The following is a 20,387-nucleotide window of genomic DNA, read 5'->3' as shown; positions in this document are numbered from 1 at the left end:
GTGAACACCCATGCGATCCGATTCTGCTGCGGGCCAAAAAAAGGGTCCCGTGCGAATTTGCGGCGGGTGTGGCGGGTGCGGCGGGTGCGGCGAATGGCTGAACTCGAATCGCACAGAGATCGGATGTGATTTGCACTGCAGTGCGGTGCGAATCACATTCGTTCTCATAAACCGCTGCAATGTGAACCCAGCCTTAGTGACACTGGCGACGGGGGGTGATCACGGGGTTAAACCTTTATTGGGGGGGTTAGGGGGGTACATTAGAACTAAAGGGGGCTAACTCTAACTGCCCTAACAGTTATTACAGTCACAAATGACACCAATGCAAAAAAAAAAAAAAAAAAAAAAATGACATTGGTGTCACTGTGACTGGGGGGCAGGGGTAATTGGGGGGGTGATCGGGGGGTAAAGGGGGGGTGTGAGTGTGCCTGGCATGTTCTACTGTGTGTGTAGAGTGTTGGTGCAACTCACCGATCCGCTCTCCTCCGTGTCGGAACGAAAAATACCGACACGGAGGAGAGAATACATCACTTCCTCTCCTGTGTTTACATTACAGGAGAGGAAGTGATGTCACGGGGGATTCCTATTCGTCGGGAGCGATCGCGAGGGGGTGGCCATGAACGAATGGCCGTCCCCTCGTCCGGGATCGCTCCCGCACGAATACCGACCGCCGCAGGCACCGGGCGGGGGCCCGATCGGGCCCCCGACCCGCGGGAGGCAAGGGACGTACATGTACGCCAATATGCCTGCCCGTGCCATGCTATCGACGTACATCGTCGTGCGGCGGTCGGCAACTGGTTAAAGTATGATCTTTTTCTGGTTTTGGGATAAGTATAATATGTGCTTCCGTACTTTGTGGTACAAAGGTTTGCGTTTTAGTTATAGAATTATATGTTTTTTTGAGTAAGGGTATAATTAAATCTTGAAATTCTTTATAAAATCTTGCTGTATAGCCGTCTGGTCCTGGGCTCTTTCCCAGGGCCATTTCATCTATTGCCCGCTGTATCTCCTCCCCTGAAATTTCTTCTTCCATTTCCTCAATTATTTCTCTAGGGAATCTAGGCAAAGCTGTTTCGTTAACGTATTTTCCAATCTTTTCCGCCCTTTCCTCTTTTTTCTTTTCTTGTTGAATTTCTATATTATATAATTTATCATAATAGTTTTGGAATGTTTTTATAATTTCAGTTGGGTCGTATGTTATTTCCCCGTTTGTTTTAAAAATCTTTACTATAGATGTTGTGGGCTGTTGTTCCCTCAGTGTTTTTGCTAATAATTTCCCCGTTTTATTTCCTTGTTGGTACCATTGTGTTCTATTCCTGTCCCTTATACGCAGAGACTCCTCATCAAGCACGGTTTGCAGCTCAATTCTTTTATCTTTTAAGAGTATATTATCCTCTGCCTTCAAATTCTGTTTGTGTTTGCTTTCCAATCTCCCGATTTCCAGCAACAATTGAGTTTTCCTTTGTTCTTTTTCCCTTTTTAACCTACAACCGTGCTTGATGAACAGTCCCCTTAACACACATTTTAAAGTTTCCCACTGCATGGGGAGTGAGGTATCATCTTTATCATGGATTAGCTGAAATTCCTTTATCGCTTGTTGAATATCCTCCACACATTTTTTTTCTTTAAGCAGATTATCATTCAAACTCCATCTTCCTCTTGTTTTTTTATATTCTGTTATTTCTAATTCTAGATATATCGGTGCATGATCAGACCATAAAAATCCTCCTATGTTTGTTGTTGGATTCATCAATAGCCCAGTTTGATTCAAAAAGAAATAGTCTATCCTATGATAAGAGTCGTGAATATTTGAGTAGTATGTGTAGTTCTTATCCTTTTGATGTTGTACCCTCCATATATCAATCAGTTGGTGTTTATCTAATAGTTCTTTAAATTCTTTTAGTTGTTTATTTTTTCTTTGGGAATTAGTATTAGTGGTGTCCCTTTTCATATCCATTATAAAATTCAGGTCTCCCCCAATTATTATTGTTCCTTCTGCACTGTCCAGTGCCTCCCTCAGGATTTTTATCCCTGTCTTAATTGGTTCATAGTTTGGTAAGTAAAGATTGATAATTGTAACCATCCTCTCAAATAATTTAACCTTTACCACTAAAGACCTACCATCCTTCCCTTTATATTTCTGAACTATTTGATGTAACATATCTCTGTGAAATGCAATTGATACCCCTCTTGATTTGGAGTATGGGAATGTGTCGTGAATCCAATTAACATAGTTCTTATTAGTTAATTTCGGAATGTGGTCAGAACGGAAATGCGTTTCCTGTAATAGGACTATTTTTACCTTTTGTTTATGGAAGAAGTTTAAGATTTGATTTCTTTTTGAGGGAGAGTTAAGGCCTCTTGCATTGAAAGAACAGATTTTTAACCCTTCCATTTTATACTTCAAGGAGGAGGTGTACTATTCCCCAAGGGGATCCTCTCTAGTATTAAAAAGAGGGGGAAGGAAGAAGAAGAAGAAAAAAGAAAAAAAAAAAAAAAAAAAAAAAATTATATTTATTCTACACACTTAAACCTAATACACTTTATCCCTACTTTCCTCCCCACCCCCTAAATCTCTACTCCATTCGCTCCCCACCCCACTCACTCCTCATTCACTTCCCTATAACTAATGACTTCAATAAGTCTAACTTACTTAATAAGTAAGGTCCCTATTAGGAGGGGGAATATCGGAACCACTGGTTCAGGTTAGTTGTCCGTCAGTTTTTCCCATACCGCTTATGCTACCTATCTATTCTCATCTATTTCTGTACTTATGGCTTCTATTGCTAATCACCTTATCCCTTATTTTATATCCCTAGGCCTCTCCTCTCTCTCCCCTCTCGCCCTTGATCTCCCAATTATATTCTGGGAGCAGATGACACAAGTATGAGGCAAGGGGGGAGGGAAAGAAGAGGGGGGGAGAGAGAGGCAAAAAAAAAAAAAAAAAAAAAAAAAAAGTAAAAGGAACGCCAAATAAATAAATACATAAATAAATTAATGATAATTAACATATTAAAAACCTACTCACCCATTTTTACCCCTATTTATAGTGGATAATAAATAAAAAATTTCTTTTTTTCCCTTCTTTTTCCTTTCCCTTTTAAATTCTATATCTGTGTGTGTACACCCATATATATGTATTATTTTTAATAATCGTTTTTTTTTTATTTCATCTTCAATTACTCTTTAAATCATACCCACCTCCCTTTTAATTAATCTTTTACCTGTGAAAGAGAGGAAGGAAAAGAGAGAGAGAAAAAAAAAAAAAAAAAAACGTGTTTTATACCACCCTTATTACTCTATAGGACACCCCCATCTCTCACTATTAAATCAATTAACAGTGAGAGATAGAAAGAAAAAAAAAACAAAAAAATAAAAAAGAAAGAAGAAATAGTAAAGAGAAACATTCTCCTTTCTTTTTCCCTTTCTTTCCCTTCCTCTGTGATACTTCAGTAAAAAAAAAAAAAAAAAAAAAAAAAAGGTAAAAGGAACGCCAAATAAATAAATACATACATAAATTGATGATAATTAACATATTAAAAACCTACTCACCCATTTTTACCCTTATCTATAGTGGATAATAATAATAAAAAATAAATAAATAAATAAATAAATAAAAAAAACCCTGCAGGTAATTTATAATACTACAACATATTAAAATCTATACCTATACACTCCTTTATCCCTTTATTTATGGTGAGGCCAACAACAAAAAAAAAAAAAAAAAAAAAAAAAAAAAAAAAAAAAAGAAGAAAAACTTTTTCCTTCCCCTTTCTCTTCACTCTCCTTTTTAAATTAACAATACTTCAGCATATCGAAAACCTGTTCCCCCAATTTACCCCTAGTTGTGAAAAAATTCTTAACCTTAATTCAACATATCAAAACCTACATATCCTTTTAACCCCTTAAAAAAATAAAAAAATAAAAAAAAAATAAAAAAAAGCTTACAAATATTCCACATATTCAACATATTAAAACCTATATCCCCTTTTAACCCCTTATTTAAAAAAAAAAAAAAAAAAAAAAAAAATTTTAAACCATAAATCGCAAATCAAGCCTCCCTTTCGTAATCTCCCCCTCCCCCCTCCCCCCACCCCATTCCTCAGCTCCCTATACATCTTTTACTCATTTTCATTTTCTGTAAGGTTTTGGTCATTCTGGTAAATCTACTAGTGAGAGACCAAGAGTCTTTACAAATTCCGGTAGATCTTCTAAATTCCTGTAGACTACTGTCAAACCTTCATACTGAACTTGTAATTGAAATGGAAATTTCCATCTATACTGTAAGTTCCTTTTTCTAAGTTGTTCCAGCAGCGGTTTTAACGCTCTTCTTTTGTCCAAAGTATATTTAGATAGATCCTGAAAAAATGTCAGTTGTTTCCCATCGTATTCTATATTCTCTTTATGTCTTATTGCAATCATTATTTTATCCTTTGTTCGTGCATAATGTAATTTACAGATAACGTCTCTAGTTCCACCAGATTTTTCTCTTCTTACTCCAGCTATTCTATGCACCCGATCGATCAACAGATCATCTATGGACAAATCCTCGTCCAGTCCTTGGAAGATCCCCTGTAAAACCGGGGTCAGGTCCCTTGAGTTCACCTTTTCATCCAGACCTCTAATTCTTATATTATTTCTTCTGCTTCTATTTTCATATTCATCTAAAGCAGTTCTAGCTTGTGATAGTTCTTTTTCTTGTTCCTGTAATCTCTCTTTTAGTTGAAACATCTCTTGCTCCATATTTGTCATTCTTACATCCAATCTACCCATTGACTCTTGCGTTTTTTGGGTGGATGTTTTAACCTCTTGTATTTCAGCTCTATAAGTATCCTCCAATCTGTGTACATATTGATCCATGTCCACCCTAGTAGGGAGGGAGCGAATATATGTCCTTATGTCCCAACTTTCATTATCCCCTTCCCTTTGTTCTGTTAATAATCCCGTTATCTCTATCGGTGAGCTGTTCCTGGGGTGATTTGTTGTTTCTTCTCCTAGTGTCCCCAAAGACGCTGATGTTTCTGTTTCTGTCATTTCTAGTACTTCCTGCGATATTTGTAATGTATGTCCTATATGTGATGTTTGTTGGGGTGATTGAGATTGAGGTTGAGATTGACCCTGTATCTCTTTCTGTGAATGCATTTGCTGAAAAAACTCCTTAATATCAGTGGTTTGAGTGGCTTGGGCCTCTGTGGTACCTTTAATTCCTTCTTTTTTTATCCTTTTTATTTTTTTGGCTTTGTGGTGTTTTGCTACCCTTTTTTGGTGCCATATTTTATCCTTCAGTATTTCTATGGAGCTTTTCTGTAGGGGTATCGGCCTTTTTCTAAACACCGTTTTTTTTTCCTTCTCCCTTCCTTCCCTTTCTCTGCACTGTTTATCAGCAGTAGCCTTAAATAATTTATCGACCGTCCAGTATACCATCCAGCATATCACAATAGTACTTTAGATATAATCCTCTTGTATGTATATCTGGTTAACCAATCCGTTATGGGTCATTCCTAACTTATACCAAGTCCTTTCATTTTGAACTTTTTTTTTTTTTTTTGGTTTAGTTGGCTTACGATTAAACTCCCATAACTAGAGCATTAGACCCAACAACAAACATCCGTCTAAGATTTAAACACTTTTATGTTTATGTTTAAGTAAACTCCTCCCTTTTACTTTTTTTTTTTTTTTTTTCCCCAGGGTCTTTTCTCTTCTTCTTTCTTTCTTTGTAATTTTAAATAATATTCATACAATTCATTTATCTTTATCTTATCTTTAGAGCTTTAGAGCCAAAACAACAGGAAAGGTAGATAGGGAAAAAAAAAAATTTTTTTTACTGTGTCTTGCTGTGTCCACGCTGTGTCTTTGAATCCCTCTGGAGCTTTAATCCCTCATCTGGGGCTCCTCTGAGGATCTGCGGTTTCTGCTCTCCCCCTCCACCATGGGCACCTCCGCTGTTCCCCCTGGGGTCTCTCCTGGTCCCCGCTGGTTCCTCCGGGACCGCCCTGCCGCGTGGATGGTCAAACAGCTAACGGCATCGGACGCCGGCTTCCACCCGCGCACCGATGCCCTCGCCGGACCTCCTCCACCTCTTCGGCTCAACTCGGCTCAACTCGGCTCGACTCGGCTCAGCTCGGCTCGCGCCGTTCCGCGGTGCTCTGCACGCTGGCGTGTTCCACACGCTGGCTCCACGAGTCTCACAAGCAGGCTCCGGTCCTCTCGGCTCACTTCTCCAGAGTCCGCACAGCCCCCCGAAGGAAGATACAGACAGCCGCTGCTGGTCCACAGGTATGCTAGTGTTTGAGGGTCTTTTTCTCTCATCAAGGCATATTAGGGTAATGTCCTCATCGTCCAGCCATATACACCAGGCTTAAACAGCAGCAGCAGCAGCAGCAATGGGTTCACTCTACGGAACAGCCATCTCCCCCAGCAGCTCCGCCCCCTCCTCCTCTCAGGCCGTGATCCTTCAGTACATTTGGTGGTCACTGAGCGTGTAGCTGGGGGGCGCTCATAGTCACGGTTTAGTTATTTTTTTCTCGTTGAGTGTGACGCCTTGACAATGATTCTCTCACCCATCGCATGTATTCTCGTGGTTTCTGGTACGACCCGCAAAGCATGGTTGCTGTTGCTGTCAATATTTCTATTTATGTTATTAAAAATAAAAAAAGAGATCAGGCTTCCAGAAATACAGTGATAACGTCTACAAACTAGGGGATATTTTTATTTATTTATTTACTAGTAATGTCGGCGATCAGCGACTTATAGCGGGACTGCGATATTGTGGCGGACAAATCGGACACTTAGGCCGCGTACACACGCGGGGACTGTTCGCCCAACTTTGTCCGTCAAACAGTTTCAGCAAACAGTCCGCTCAAAATTAGCATGGACGGACATGGCCACACACGACGGACGAACAGTTTGCTGAAACCGTGCGCGATGACGTGAACGGCACGTACGACGGGACGAAAAATACGACGTCCTATACACTGCATTATAACTTTCGGCGTGAAAATCCTTTCTGAGCATGCGCGCAACTTAGTTTGACGAACAAGCCTACACACGAGGGGACTGTTCGCTGAAACAAAGTTTCAGCGGACAGTTTTTCGGAATTTCCGAAAAACCTTGTTCAGCGGACTGTTCGCTGAAACTGTCCGCTGAAAGCCCACACACGGGCGGACTGTCCGCCCAAACACTGTTCAGCGGACAAAGTTGGCCGAACAGTCCCCGCGTGTGTACGCGGCCTAACTGACACTTTCTTGGGGAGTGATTGATACTAATACAGTGATCAGTGCTAAAAATATGTACTGTCACTGTACTAATGATAGGGGACGGGGTTAACATCAGGGACAATCCAAGGGTTAACTGTGCGCCTAGGGAGTGTTTACTAACTGTGGGGGAGGTGATTGTAGTATTGGAAGACACGGATTGGTGTTTCTGCTTCACAGGATCCATGTTTTCTGTACTCGCAGAATAACAGTCTTCCTTGTTTACATAGGCAGACCATCTGTGTGTCAGAGTAATGAATGAATGGCGGGTCCCGGCGGACATCAGGTCAGTGGGACCCACCAATCAGCTCAGTGATTTTACACAGCGGGAGAGAGCCGGCGGTAGCGGGTTCACCCAAAACCCGGAACTGCAGAATCGCATATTTATATATATATATACATACACACGTGATTCTGCGCAGAGCGGCCGCCTTGTAGCAGTGAATGTTCTATGGGGTGGTCAGGAACCGGTTAAGCAGGCAGAGAAAAGATAGCCAGCCCCTCCCCCCAATGTTTGGCCTTGCAGCGATAGGTCGGTGGGTTGGTGTGACATTTGTGGCCCTCATACCTGGATCCTGGGAGTATTCACCGAGATATTCTTCTAAACTCACAAATCCGTCCCCATCCTTGTCATGTTCTTCTAATGCTCCTTCAATAACGAACTCCTGCAATGTAATGAACAATTCACTGCGCTTTATTTCCACACCAAACATTCCACTTGTATTATTCCTGTCCCTCTATATTAGGAAGTGTTTGTATTTTATTTTTCTGAGATAAGAATAAGAGCGCCGCCGTTATAATCCGACCTTTCTCCTCTTCTCTCCTGAGCAGCATCCCCCCCCCCCCCTATTTTCCTGCTAGGAGACCACTCTCCTCCCGGGGGGACCCCACCATACACAGGGGCCCTTATATACACAGAGATATGACTGCTCCACACTCCGGTCGGGAGCCGCCGTACTAACTATGTGAGGTTAGTCCAGCGATCTCCCCCGCTGAGCTGTTGTGTTCTGACAGGGGGATGCCCCCCCCCCCCCCCCCGGGGCCCTGTGGAAGAGTACATGTGCTCCTACAATTTCACATTAGGAAACGAGAGTTGCGGACATCCAGGTTATGGAGAACCTCACTATGACCGAGGGAAGAAGAAGACAAATACTGGAAGATCTGGACTCCCTATTTTTTTCTATAGGGATCAGACACTTTTGGCATCACAGTCACTGGGAAATCCAGGGGAGTCACCTGGTTGAAGGGACTCGCTTATCCCTCCTACCGCCCCCCCCCCCCCCCCCCGTTTTTTTCTTTTTGTGCTTTGTCTTTTCTCTTGGTTTCTTCCTGTTTCTTCTTCCCTTCGATCTTCTAGGGTTGGGTTGCAGGCCTGGCCAACCCTCTCAAAATATATAACAAAAATGTTCGAGGAATTCATCAGAAGCCGTGTCTGGCCATTGAGGAACGTGCATCTTGTTTTCTGTTCTCTCCTTTCTGATTACTTCAGTGATTTGTAGCTTCCAGGGGTATCAGCCGGGTATAGTATATACAAAGTTCAGGGCTACTAGCCAGGTCTCAAGGGTTACTCGCCACCAATTGCCCCACCCAACCCTTACCCTGCCCCGCCCCTAATCACGCCATCAAAAATGATCTCATTAAATTACACTTAAAGTGGGGGTGCCCCTAAAAAAATAAAAAAATAAAATGAAAAGTAAGCAGCTACAAATACTGCAGCTGCTGATGTTTAATAATCGGACACTCACCTGTCCCGGGGTCCAGCGATGCCGGGGAACGAAGCTCCGATCATCCCCCCCCTCCACTCGGCGGCGCCGGCATTCCTACTGTGGGCACCCACTGCACATGTGCGAGCAGCGCCGCGTAGTCATCTGGGACATGTGACTGACTGCGCCGAGGAGAAGTGACGTCGGGTGCCCGGGCACTGAAGGAAGCAGACTACGAGGGACCCCCCAGCAATAGGCATTTAGAGGGGAGTTAAAAAAAAAAAATCTAATTTTTTTTAAAATCTTTTTGGGGAATTTTACTCATATTTTTTTTTTTTGGGCAGAAACCCCACTTTAAATGTTTTATGCAGAATTAAGTTACAAAAATAAATATTAACAACAACTTTATCAGTTCCCCTCACCAGTGCCCACCAATGCAGGCTCACCTGTGCCCATTATTGCAGCGTGACCTGTGCCCCCTTTTGCAGCCTCACTGTTGCCCCAAATTGCAGCCTCACTGCTGCCCCAAATTGCAGCCTCACTGTTGCCCCAAATTGCAGCCTCACTGTTGCCCCAAATTGCAGCCTCACTGTTGCCCCAAATTGCAGCCTCACTGTTGCCCCAAATTACAGCCTCACTGTTGCCCCAAATTACAGCCTCACTGTTGCCCCAAATTGTAGCCTCACTGTTGCCCCAAATTGCAGCCTCACTGTTGCCCCAAATTGCAGCCTCACTGTTGCCCCAAATTGCAGCCTCACTGTTGCCCCAAATTGCAGCCTCACTGTTGCCCCAAATTGCAGCCTCACCGTGCCCCAAACTGCAGCCTCACTGTGCCCCAAATAGTAGCCTTGCCAGGGTGGAGGAAGTGAGAGGGCGGCCGGATCAAGACGAGGAGAGCCAGGATCGCAGAGCGGTAATACACGCTGTAACAGCTGACATTGAAACTGTCTCCGCTCTGCTCACTCTCACACAGCCCCGCCTCCTCCTAACCCCGCGCCTGTAATAGAACGCGGGTCCAATGCTGGGAGGCATTCTGTCTATTACAGGCGCGGGGTTAGGAGGAGGCGGGGCTGTGTGAGAGTGAGCAGAGCGGAGACAGTTTCAATGTCAGCTGTTACGACGTGTTTTACCGCTCGGTGATCCCGCAGCTCTCCTCTAACTCCATGCACTCTTCCACCGGGAGAACGGCTCCTGGTCAACTCCGCCCACCGGCGGTGCTCCCCCCCTAATCCCAGGCAGCCCAGCTCCTCGCCAGCCCTCATTTTCTAGCAGAAAATTTGAGGGCTGCAAAGTTACATCCATTCAAGCTCTACTAATGCAACATAGAAGCAAGACTACAACAAGCATAACAACAAAAACCTGGCATTGCGTTGGATGTTTGTGTTCCTCTCAGTGTAGAGAGTATCAGACGATGAGATGTCAGTCTCTCTGGTTAAGGATTAACTCGGGCGTGTTCAGAACCCGCATGTGCAGATCCCGCCACGATCGCCAATCACAGGCGGTGAGGCATTTTCCCGATCCACGGCTGCAGAGATTGAGAAATGTCTCACTGCCTGTGATTAGTGCAGCACCGACTTCCCGGCGGACTCCGCACACGCGGGTTCCGAACATGCCTGAGGTAATCCACATCTCTGAGCTCTCACCGTCATGTAATCGGTTTCCTCGGGATGCTCGAAGTCTGTAAACTCCCTCAGATCCAATCCCGGGATATTATCGCGGTCCGCACGCTCAAATCTCTTCTTGTCCCTCAGGTGGATCTTTTGGAAAGACAAAAACACTTTTATTAAATGAGATGCAGTTTCTGTTGGCAGCTTTAGTTACACTTTAGATATTTCATCTCTGCAGAGACGGGGGTGAGGAGATACACTATATTGTCAAAAGTATTGGGACACCCGCCTTAACATGCACATGATTGTATGATATTTTTTATTTATTTGTATGGTTGAACTAGATGGACTTTTCTCAAACTGACTAACTATGTAACTTATATGACCTTTAATGACATCCCAGTCTTAGTCCGGAGGGTTCAATATTGAGTTGGCCGCCCTTTGCAGCTATAACAGCTTCACCTCTTCTGGGAAGGCCGTCCACAAGGTTTAGGAGGGTGTCTATGGGAATGTTTGACCATTCTTCCAGAAGAGCATTTGTGAGGTCAGGCACTGATGTTGGACGGGAAGGCCTGGCTCAGCAATCGGTTGCCTTGCCTTAGGAGGCCGATGCAGCTCCTCGCTCCAGCTTGCCGAGGGAAGAGCCGAGGCTGTTGCTTCTCCTCCCAGCCGAACAGGAAGTGGGTCCTAACACCCGATTGACCGGGAGTCCTAAGACCCCCTAGCCAATCGGGTCCCAGGGCCTGCTTCCTGATTTCCTGCTTCTCCTCCCAGCTAGACATTAAATTTGCTATTGTCACACAATTGTGTGGGCGCCCCCCCCCCCCCCCTGAGCCCACATTTTTTTTAAGCCTATTAGAGCCTCAACGTCTAATCACATGATTCCCCAAAAAAAAAAAAAAATTGAAATCAATGCGTCTGGCACCCTATATGTAGATTAGGGGCTGGACGAATGGATTATGGGTGCGGTGCCCCTGTGCCCCTAATGTATGGGCCCCACCACTGGCTGAGATACAGAAGTTGCCATTGGCTCCCACTACTGTCATTCAGAGCCAGCAAGGACCAAGCAGGGTGTGGGGGGGGGGGGGGGTAGGGCTGAACCTTGCTGTGTGTGTCTTATGGAGTGGAGCTCAGGTGCCTGATCGCACAAGTGCCCCCCATAGCAAGTGGCTTGCTATGGAGGCACTTGGTGGGGGTGGAACCCAGAGTGCTGGCGAGGGAACCCCAGATGAGGAGGATGGTCCTATATATCCAAAGGTCCACCTTCTGCAATGGTACCCATCATGAGGAGTAACTCACCAGACGGAAGGATTCCTCCTCGTCATCCTCCAGGACGGTGTCCTCATTGTAGTCGATGATACGATCGTACATGTGCAGGTTGTACTCCTCCCAGGTGACAATCCCATCACCATTCTGGTCCACCTCAGAAAACTGCTCCTTGGTGTCTTCCAACACATAATGCTTGAAGGACATCTGAATCCACAAACTCAGCTCCTCTACGAGATCAATAAAACAAGAAACACCCCAAATGATGGACAGAAAGGTAATCAGGTATATCACGGGAACATCTGCCGCCCGCCCAGCCGGAGGAGCCACATTCCCTACAATTTTCTTACACATGTTAAAATCCCTTGTCATTTTTTTATGTCACGTGATATTTGCTCAGCTGTTTATTAAACACACGTTTTCAGGGGGGTCTCTTTCAGGGGTGGGGGGGGGGAGCAGTCATTGTCATTACACACTCAGACTCATCCGCTTTGATGACCGGCTTTACCTTCGGTGAGGAATCCATCGGCATCAATATCGATTTTTTTGATGATAGATTTTAATCTTTTCAGCTGTTCTTCTGGACTCAGTTCAGCAAATTCTTCCGCTTCTTCCTTAGAGAAGGACAAACAGAGCAATGATTGGTCAGACGGCCAACACATTCACCTCTAACAATTCCTATATATATATATTAGAGCTGCAACTAACGATTAATTTGTCTGTCGACTAATCTATTGATTACTTTTTTCGAATAGTCAACGACTATCCGATTATTTTTTTATTTTTTATGAATCTAGTGTTTTTTTTTTGATTAGCTAATTAATCCTTTGGATAACTGAGAGTATTGGCTGGCAGAGTATTGGTGGGTATTGCAGAGTATTGGTGGGTATTGCAGAGTATTGGTGGGTATTGCAGAGTATTGGGCATTGCAGAGTATTGGGTATTGCATTGCAGAGTATTGGGTATTGCAGGGTATTGCATTGGCAGAGTATTGGGCATTGCAAAGTATTGGGTATTGCAGAGTATTGGGTATTGCAGAGTATTGGGTATTGCATTGCAGAGTATTGGGTATTGCAGAGTATTGGGTATTGCATGGCAGAGTATTGGGAATTGCAGAGTATTGCATGGCAGAGTATTGGGAATTGCAGAGTATTGCATTGCAGAGTATTGGGTATTGCATTGCAGAGTATTGGGTATTGCAGAGTATTGGGTATTGCATGGCAGAGTATTGGGAATTGCAGAGTATTGCATTGCAGAGTATTGGGTATTGCATTGCAGAGTATTGGGTATTGCAGAGTATTGGGTATTGCAGAGTATTGGGTATTGCAGAGTATTGGGTATTGCAGAGTATTGGGTATTGCAGAGTATTGGGTATTGCATGGCAGAGTATTGGGTATTGCATGGCAGAGTATTGGGTATTGCATGGCAGAGTATTGGGTATTGCAGAGTATTGGGTATTGCAGAGTATTGGGTATTGCAGAGTATTGGGTATTGCAGAGTATTGGGTATTGCATTGGCATGGTATTGGGTATTGAATTGGCATGGTATTGGGTATTGCATTGGCAGAGTATTGGGTATTGCATTGGCAGAGTATTGGCTGGGTATGGAGGGATGGCTGCTTCCATCCGACCTCTCCCCTCCACTGCACAGATCAGTACAGAGAGGGGAGGGAGGAACGGGCGCCATCTCATGACACCAGTTTGTTTACAAGTGATCGCTCTGTCGGAGCGATCACATTGTAAACGCCTGGGTGTAGTAAGATGGCCGCCGCTTCGGAGCTAGCTAAGGCCGAGACCGCGGAGTACTCCGCGGATTGCGGCATGTGCTGATCCGAGCGGGGTGACCCATTCGGATCACGGATCGGTGACGATCCGTTGCACCCCTAGGGACAGCGGCATGGAGGGGGCTGAAGAGAGGGGGACGGCGGCACGGAGGCCAGCGGTAGATGCTAAGCACTGCGACGCATCGATGCCCTGCACGCACGTCGACGTATTTTTGTAGTCAACATAATAGAGTACGTCGCCTCGTCGTGGCAGCTCTTATATATTATATACATAAAAATCATCACAACAAGAGAAAAATGCATGTTCTGTACAAACCACCCAACTACATTGTATCCACCAATTCCAAAATTCAAATGAAAAGTGCCATTTATTATTTGGCCTCATTCACATGGGGTGTATGCATCCTCTGCCCTGTGTGGCGGCCATGTTTACCCCCCACCGGTATACATACAGTGCCTAAAAAAGTATTCATACCCCTTGAAATGTTCCACATTTTTCATGTTACAACCAAAACCATAAATGTATTTTATTGGGATTTTATGTGATACACAAAGTGACACATAATTGTGAAGTGGAAGGAAAATGATAAATGATACAAATAAATATGTGAAAAGTGTGGGGGGAGGGGCATTTGTATGGCGCCCCCTTTACTCTGATACCCCCAACTAAAATCTAGAGGAACCAATTGCCTTCAGAAGTCACCTAATTAGTAAATAGAGCCCAGCTGTGTGTAATTTATTCTCAGTATAAATACAGCTGTTCTGTGAAGCCCTCAGAGGTTTGTTAGAGAACCTTAGTGAACAAACATCATCATGAAGGCCCAAGGAACACACCACACAGGTCAGGGATGAAGTTGTGGAGAAGTATAAAGCAGGGTTGGGTTATAATAAAATCTCCCAAGCTTTGACCATCTCACGGAGCTCTGTTCAATCCATCATCGGAGAATGGAAAGAGTATGGGCACAACCACAAACCTACCAAGACATGGCCGTCCACCTAAACTGACCGGGCCGGGCAAGGAGAGCATTCATCAGAGAAGAGCCAAGAGGTCCATGGTAACTCTGGAGGAGCTGCAGAGATCCACAGCTCAGGGGGGAGAATCTGTCCACAGGACAACTATTAGTCGTCTCTCCACAAATCTGCCCTTTATGGAAGAGTGACAAGAAGAAAGACATTGGAGAAAGAAAGTCATAAGAAGTCCTGTTTGTAGTTTGTGAGAAGCCATGTGGGGGAGGGGGCAGCAAACATGTGGAAGAAGGTGATCTGGTCAGAGGAGACCAAAATTCAACTTTATGGCCTAAAAGCAAAACGCTATGTGTGGGGAAAACTAACACCACCCATCCCCCGAACACACCATCCCCACCGTGAGACATGGTGGTGGCAGCATCATGTGGTGGGGATGGTTTTCTTCAGCAGGGACAGGGAAGCTGGTCAGAGTTGATGGGAAGATGGATGGAGACAAATACAGGACAATCTTAGAAGAAAACCTGTTAGAGTCGGCAGAAGACTTGAGACCGGGGCGGAGGTTCCCCTTCCAGCAGGACAACGACCCGAAACATCCAGCCAGAGCTACAATGGAATGGTTTACATCAAAGCATATTCATGTGTTAGAATGGCCCAGTCACAGTCCAGACCTAAATCCCATTGAGAATCTGTGGCAAGACTTGAAAATTGCTGATCACAGACGCTCTCCATCCAATCTGACAGAGCTTGAGATATTCTACAAAGAAGAAGAATGGGCAGAAATGTCCTCTCTAGATGTGCAAAGCTGGTAGAGACACCCCAAAAAAGACTTGTAGAGAAAGGGGGTTCTACAAAGTATTGACTCCGGGGGGCGCCATACAAATGCCCCTCCCCCCCACACTTTTCACATATTTATTTGTATCATTTATCATTTTCCTTCCACTTCACAATTATGTGACACTTTGTGTTGGTCCATCACATAAAATCACAATAAAATACATTTATGGTTTTGGGTGTCACATGACAAAATATGGGGAATTTCAAGGGGTATGAATACTTTTTCAAGGCACTGTATAAGCCGACATTTGTGCAATTTTCAGAACCGTGAGGCATCTTCTTCCCACAGGGTCGGTATACGCCATGTTCCATTTGGGAGTGGGTGCCCCTTGTTCCCTTCTCTGGATGGGGAGGAGGGGGATACCAGGAGTGGGTGCACCTTGTTCCCTTCTCTGGATGGGGAGGAGGGGTATACCGGGAGTGGGTGCCCCTTGTTCCCCTCTCTGGATGGGGAGGAGGGGGATACCAGGAGTGGATGCACCTTGTTCCCCTCTCTGGATGGGGAGGAGGGGGGATACCGGGAGTGGGTGCCCCTTGTTCCCCTCTCTGGATGGGGGAGGAGGGGGATACCGGGAGTGGGTGCCCCTTGTTGCCCTCTCTGGATGGGGGAGGAGGGGGGATACCGGGAGTGGGTGCCCCTTGTTCCCCTCTCTGGATGGGGGAGATACTGGGAGTGGGTGCACCTTGTTCCCCTCTCTGGATGGGGAGGAGGGGGGATACTGGGAGTGGGTGCCCCTTGTTCCCCCCTCTGGATGGGGGAGGAGGGGGGATACTGGGAGTGGGTGCCCCTTGTTCCCCTCTCTGGATGGGGGAGGAGGGGGGATACTGGGAGTGGGTGCCCCTTGTTCCCCCCTCTGGATGGGGGAGGAGGGGGGATACTGGGAGTGGGTACACCTTGTTCCCCCCTCTGGATGGGGGAGGAGGGGGGATACCGGGAGTGGGTGCCCCTTGTTCCCCTCTCTGGATGGGGGAGGAGGGGGGATACCGGGAGTGGGTACCCCTTGTTCTCCTCTCTGGATGGGGGAGGAGGGGGGATACCGGGAGTGGGTGCACCTTGTTCCCCTCTCTGGATGGGGAGGAGGGGGGATACCGGGAGTGGGTGCCCCTTGTTCCCCTCTCTGGATGGGCAGGAGGGGGGATACCGGGAGTGGGTGCCCCTTGTTCCCCTCTCTGGATGGGCAGGAGGGGGGATACCGGGAGTGGGTGCCCCTTGTTCCCCTCTCTGGATGGGCAGGAGGGGGGATACCGGGAGTGGGTGCACCTTGTTCCCCTCTCTGGATGGGGGAGGAGGGGGGATACCGGGAGTGGATGCACCTTGTCCCCCTCTCGATGTGGGAGGAGGGGGGATACCGGGAGTGGGTACCCCTTGTTCCCCTCTCTGGATGGGCAGGAGGGGGGATACCGGGAGTGGGTGCCCCTTGTTCCCCTCTCTGGATGGGGGAGGAGGGGGGATACTGGGAGTGGGTGCCCCTTGTTCCCCTCTCTGGATGGGGGAGGAGGGGGGATACCGGGAGTGGGTGCCCCTTGTTCCCCTCTCTGGATGGGGGAGGAGGGGGATACCGGGAGTGGGTGCCCCTTGTTCCCCTCTCTGGATGGGGGAGGAGGGGGGATACCGGGAGTGGGTGCACCTCGTCCCCCTCTCGATGTGGGAGGAGGGGGGATACCGGGAGTGGGTGCCCCTTGTTCCCCTCTTGATGTGGGAGGAGGGGGGATACCGGGAGTGGGTGCACCTTGTTCCCCTCTTGATGTGGGAGGAGGGGGGATACCGGGAGTGGGTGCCCCTTGTTCCCCTCTTGATGTGGGAGGAGGGGGGATACCGGGAGTGGGTGCACCTTGTTCCCCTCTTGATGTGGGAGGAGGGGGGATACCGGGAGTGGGTGCACCTTGTTCCCCTCTTGATGTGGGAGGAGGGGGGATACCGGGAGTGGGTGCCCCTTGTTCCCCTCTTGATGTGGGAGGAGGGGGGATACCAGGAGTGGGTGCACCTTGTTCCCCTCTCGATGTGGGAGGAGGGGGGATACCAGGAGTGGGTGCACCTTGTTCCCCTCTCGATGTGGGAGGAGGGGGGATACCGGGAGTGGGTGCCCCTTGTTCCCCTCTTGATGTGGGATGTACAGGTGACCCTCTTACAGAAAGGGGTAATACAGCAGCTTGTGTTTGGCAGACACGTTGAGGACAACAAATTGCCACCCATCTACAAACTGCCTCGGCATATAGAGATCTCCTCTTCATAATATATGGCCTCGGCTTTGTCTCCTAACCCTGGGAGAAACCCCTCTAACATGTTTCGCCCAGAAGGGACGTAATCCTGGGGGCCTCTATTGAAGCAGCACCCGCAGACCATGTGGCCAGTCGGCTGGGACAACAGATCGGGGTATTGGAGCCGGACCTCTTTTATGTGGTTTTTGGTTTATTAGGCTTGTTGTGATGTTAGACTCATCACACTGATTGTCTTTTTGAGTTGTTTTTAATAATCAGGTTATTATCCCAGAGGGTTTAAATGTCCTTTATCCTCAGCCACTCCTACCTCTACAAATAAGCTTTATCGGGGGAAACGGGCCAGCTGGGTGTGGCTTAGGGCGGGGCCTATGTCATAAGACTGGTATATTGAATCAATCCAATGGTGTTAGAGGTGAACAGACCTCATGAAGGTCCAGTGTTCCGGAATATATAAGGGGAAGCCCCGCCCATTGCTTACTGTACCTCCCCTCCCAGGAACATCTTCTTGTCATAGTCTGCGTTGTGCTCCCCATTCCCGTAGTGCTCCTCGCTGGGGTGATGGGGGGAGCCGTGAAGGTGGGACGCGCTCAGAGTCAGGCTCAGGGATACAAAGACCACCAATACATTCATCATCATCATCATCATTCTGGATGGAATCACTGCAAAGAGGAAGAATATTCTTATTACAATGGAGCTCCATTATAGAACCATAGACTGGCCTGGAAGGAATTATCATTTAATATCATTTAGACAAGTCAGAAACATTGCAGGTGAACTGGGGGAGAGGAGGATGAAAGAAGAGTCTGGAGAGAGGAGGAGGAGAGAAGAGCCTGGGAAGAGAAGGATGAGAAGAGAAGAGTCTGGAAAGAGGAGGATGAGGAGAGAAGAGTCAGGGAAGATGAGGAGGAGGAGAGAAGAGTCTGAGAAGATGAAGAGCAGAAGAGAAGAGTCTGGGAAGAGGAGGAGGAGGAGGATAGAAGAGTCTGGGAGAAGAGTCTGGGAAGAGGAGGAGAGTCTGGGAAGAGGAGGAGGAGGAGGAGAGAAGAGTCTGGGAAGAGGAGGAGAGAAGAGTCTGGGAAGAGGAGGAGAGAAGAGTCTGGGAAGAGGAGGAGAGAAGAGTCTGGGAAGAGGAGGAGAGAAGAGTCTGGGAAGAGGAGGAGAGGGAGAGAAGAGTCTGGGAAGATGAAGAGGCGGACAGAAGAGTCTGGGAAGATGAAGGAGGACGACAGAAGACTCTGGGAAGATGAGAAGGAGGAGAGAAGAGTCTGGGAAGATGAGAAGGACAACAGAAGAGTCTGGGAAGATGAGGAAGAGAACAGAAGAGTCTGGGAAGATGAGGAGAGAAGAGTCAGGGAAGATGAGGAGGAGGAGAGAAGAGTCTGAGAAGATGAGGAGGAGGAGGAGGAGGAGAGAAGAGTCTGGGAAGATGAATATGAGGAGAGAAGAGTCTGGGAAGATGAGGATGAGGAGACAAGAGTCTGGGAAGATGAGGAGGAGGACAGAAGAGTCTGGGAAGATGAGGATGAGGAGACAAGAGTCTGGGAAGATGAGGAGGAGGACAGAAGAGTCTGGGAAGATGAGGAGGAGGACAGAAGAGTCTGGGAAGATGAGGAGGAGGACAGAAGAGTCTGGGAAGATGAGGAGGAGGACAGAAGAGTCTGGGAAGATGAGGAGGAGGACAGAAGAGTCTGGGAAGATGAGGAGGAGGACAGAAGAGTCTGGGAAGATGAGGAGGAGGACAGAAGAGTCTGGGAAGATGAGGAGGAGGACAGAAGAGTCTGGGAAGATGAGGAGGAGGACAGAAGAGTCTGGGAAGAGGAGGAGGAGGACAGAAGAGTCTGGGAAGAGGAGGAGAGAAGAGTCTGGGAAGAGGAGGATGAAGATTAGAGCATGTGAGGAGGATGGTGAAGAAATGAAAGTGAGCGGCGGGCACACACGGGAGGAGTGCGGTCTGTACTATGAGTGTGCGGTTATTGCTCAGAGTTTCAGAATGACGGGTGTCGCGTCTCCCTCTGATTTCCGGTAAATAATAAACGCCATCCAGAGACGTTCTACAAACACAAATAAATGTTTCCTTTGTCTGATTTCCAACAGAACTGGATGACCTTCTGCTGAATGAAGATCTTGGAATTCCTGAAGATGGAAATGTCACAATGTCTCCATATTTCTCACATCCGTGTTCATTATTCCCGACTTCCTGTTATGTACACTGATGAGCTGGAAATGGGAGAATTCCAGAAAAGGGAAACTAAACTGATATGGGGGAGGAGGGGCTCAGTTATGGGGGACGGAGGGGCTCAGTTATGGGGGACGGAGGGGCTCAGTTATGGGGGACGGAGGGGCTCAGTTATGGGGGACGGAGGGGCTCAGTTATGGGGGACGGAGGGGCTCAGTTATGGGGGACGGAGGGGCTCAGTTATGGGGGACGGAGGGGCTCAGTTATGGGGGACGGAGTAGCTCAGTTATGGGGGACGGAGGGGCTCAGTTATGGGGGACGGAGGGGCTCAGTTATGGGGGACGGAGGGGCTCAGTTATGGGGGACGGAGGGGCTCAGTTATGGGGGGTGGAGGGGCTCAGTTATGGGGGACGGAGGGGCTCAGTTATGGGGGATGGAGGAGATCAGTTATGGGGGGTGGAGGGGCTCAGTTATGGGGGACGGAGGAGCTCAGTTATGGGGGACGGAGGGGCTCAGTTATGGGGGACGGAGGGGCTCAGTTATGGGGGACGGAGGGGCTCAGTTATGGGGGACGGAGGG

The 20,387-nt window shown here is 47.2% G+C and overlaps 1 protein-coding gene across 1 annotated transcript in view; it reads right to left on the bottom strand.

Moving 5' to 3' along the window:
- The window catches only part of RCN2 (reticulocalbin 2), a 28,975-nt gene extending 10,660 nt beyond the window's left edge, over positions 1-18,315 (bottom strand). Inside the window, exons 1-5 of the mRNA XM_077458364.1 lie at positions 18,116-18,315; positions 12,338-12,443; positions 11,863-12,059; positions 10,600-10,713; positions 7,822-7,918 (exon numbers count right to left, since the gene is read on the bottom strand). Coding sequence (XP_077314490.1) covers positions 7,822-7,918; positions 10,600-10,713; positions 11,863-12,059; positions 12,338-12,443; positions 18,116-18,277 — 676 coding nt within the window. The 5' untranslated portion in view covers positions 18,278-18,315. The remainder of the gene's footprint in view (positions 1-7,821; positions 7,919-10,599; positions 10,714-11,862; positions 12,060-12,337; positions 12,444-18,115) is intronic.
- Between the last annotated feature and the right edge of the window lie 2,072 nt (positions 18,316-20,387).

Source organism: Lithobates pipiens, unplaced genomic scaffold (genome assembly GCF_037356315.1).
Source record: "Lithobates pipiens isolate NorthernLeopardFrog02 unplaced genomic scaffold, aLitPip1_a1.2 Scaffold_27, whole genome shotgun sequence".
Taxonomy (NCBI): domain Eukaryota; kingdom Metazoa; phylum Chordata; class Amphibia; order Anura; family Ranidae; genus Lithobates; species Lithobates pipiens.
This window is presented reverse-complemented; position numbering and strand designations above follow the sequence as displayed.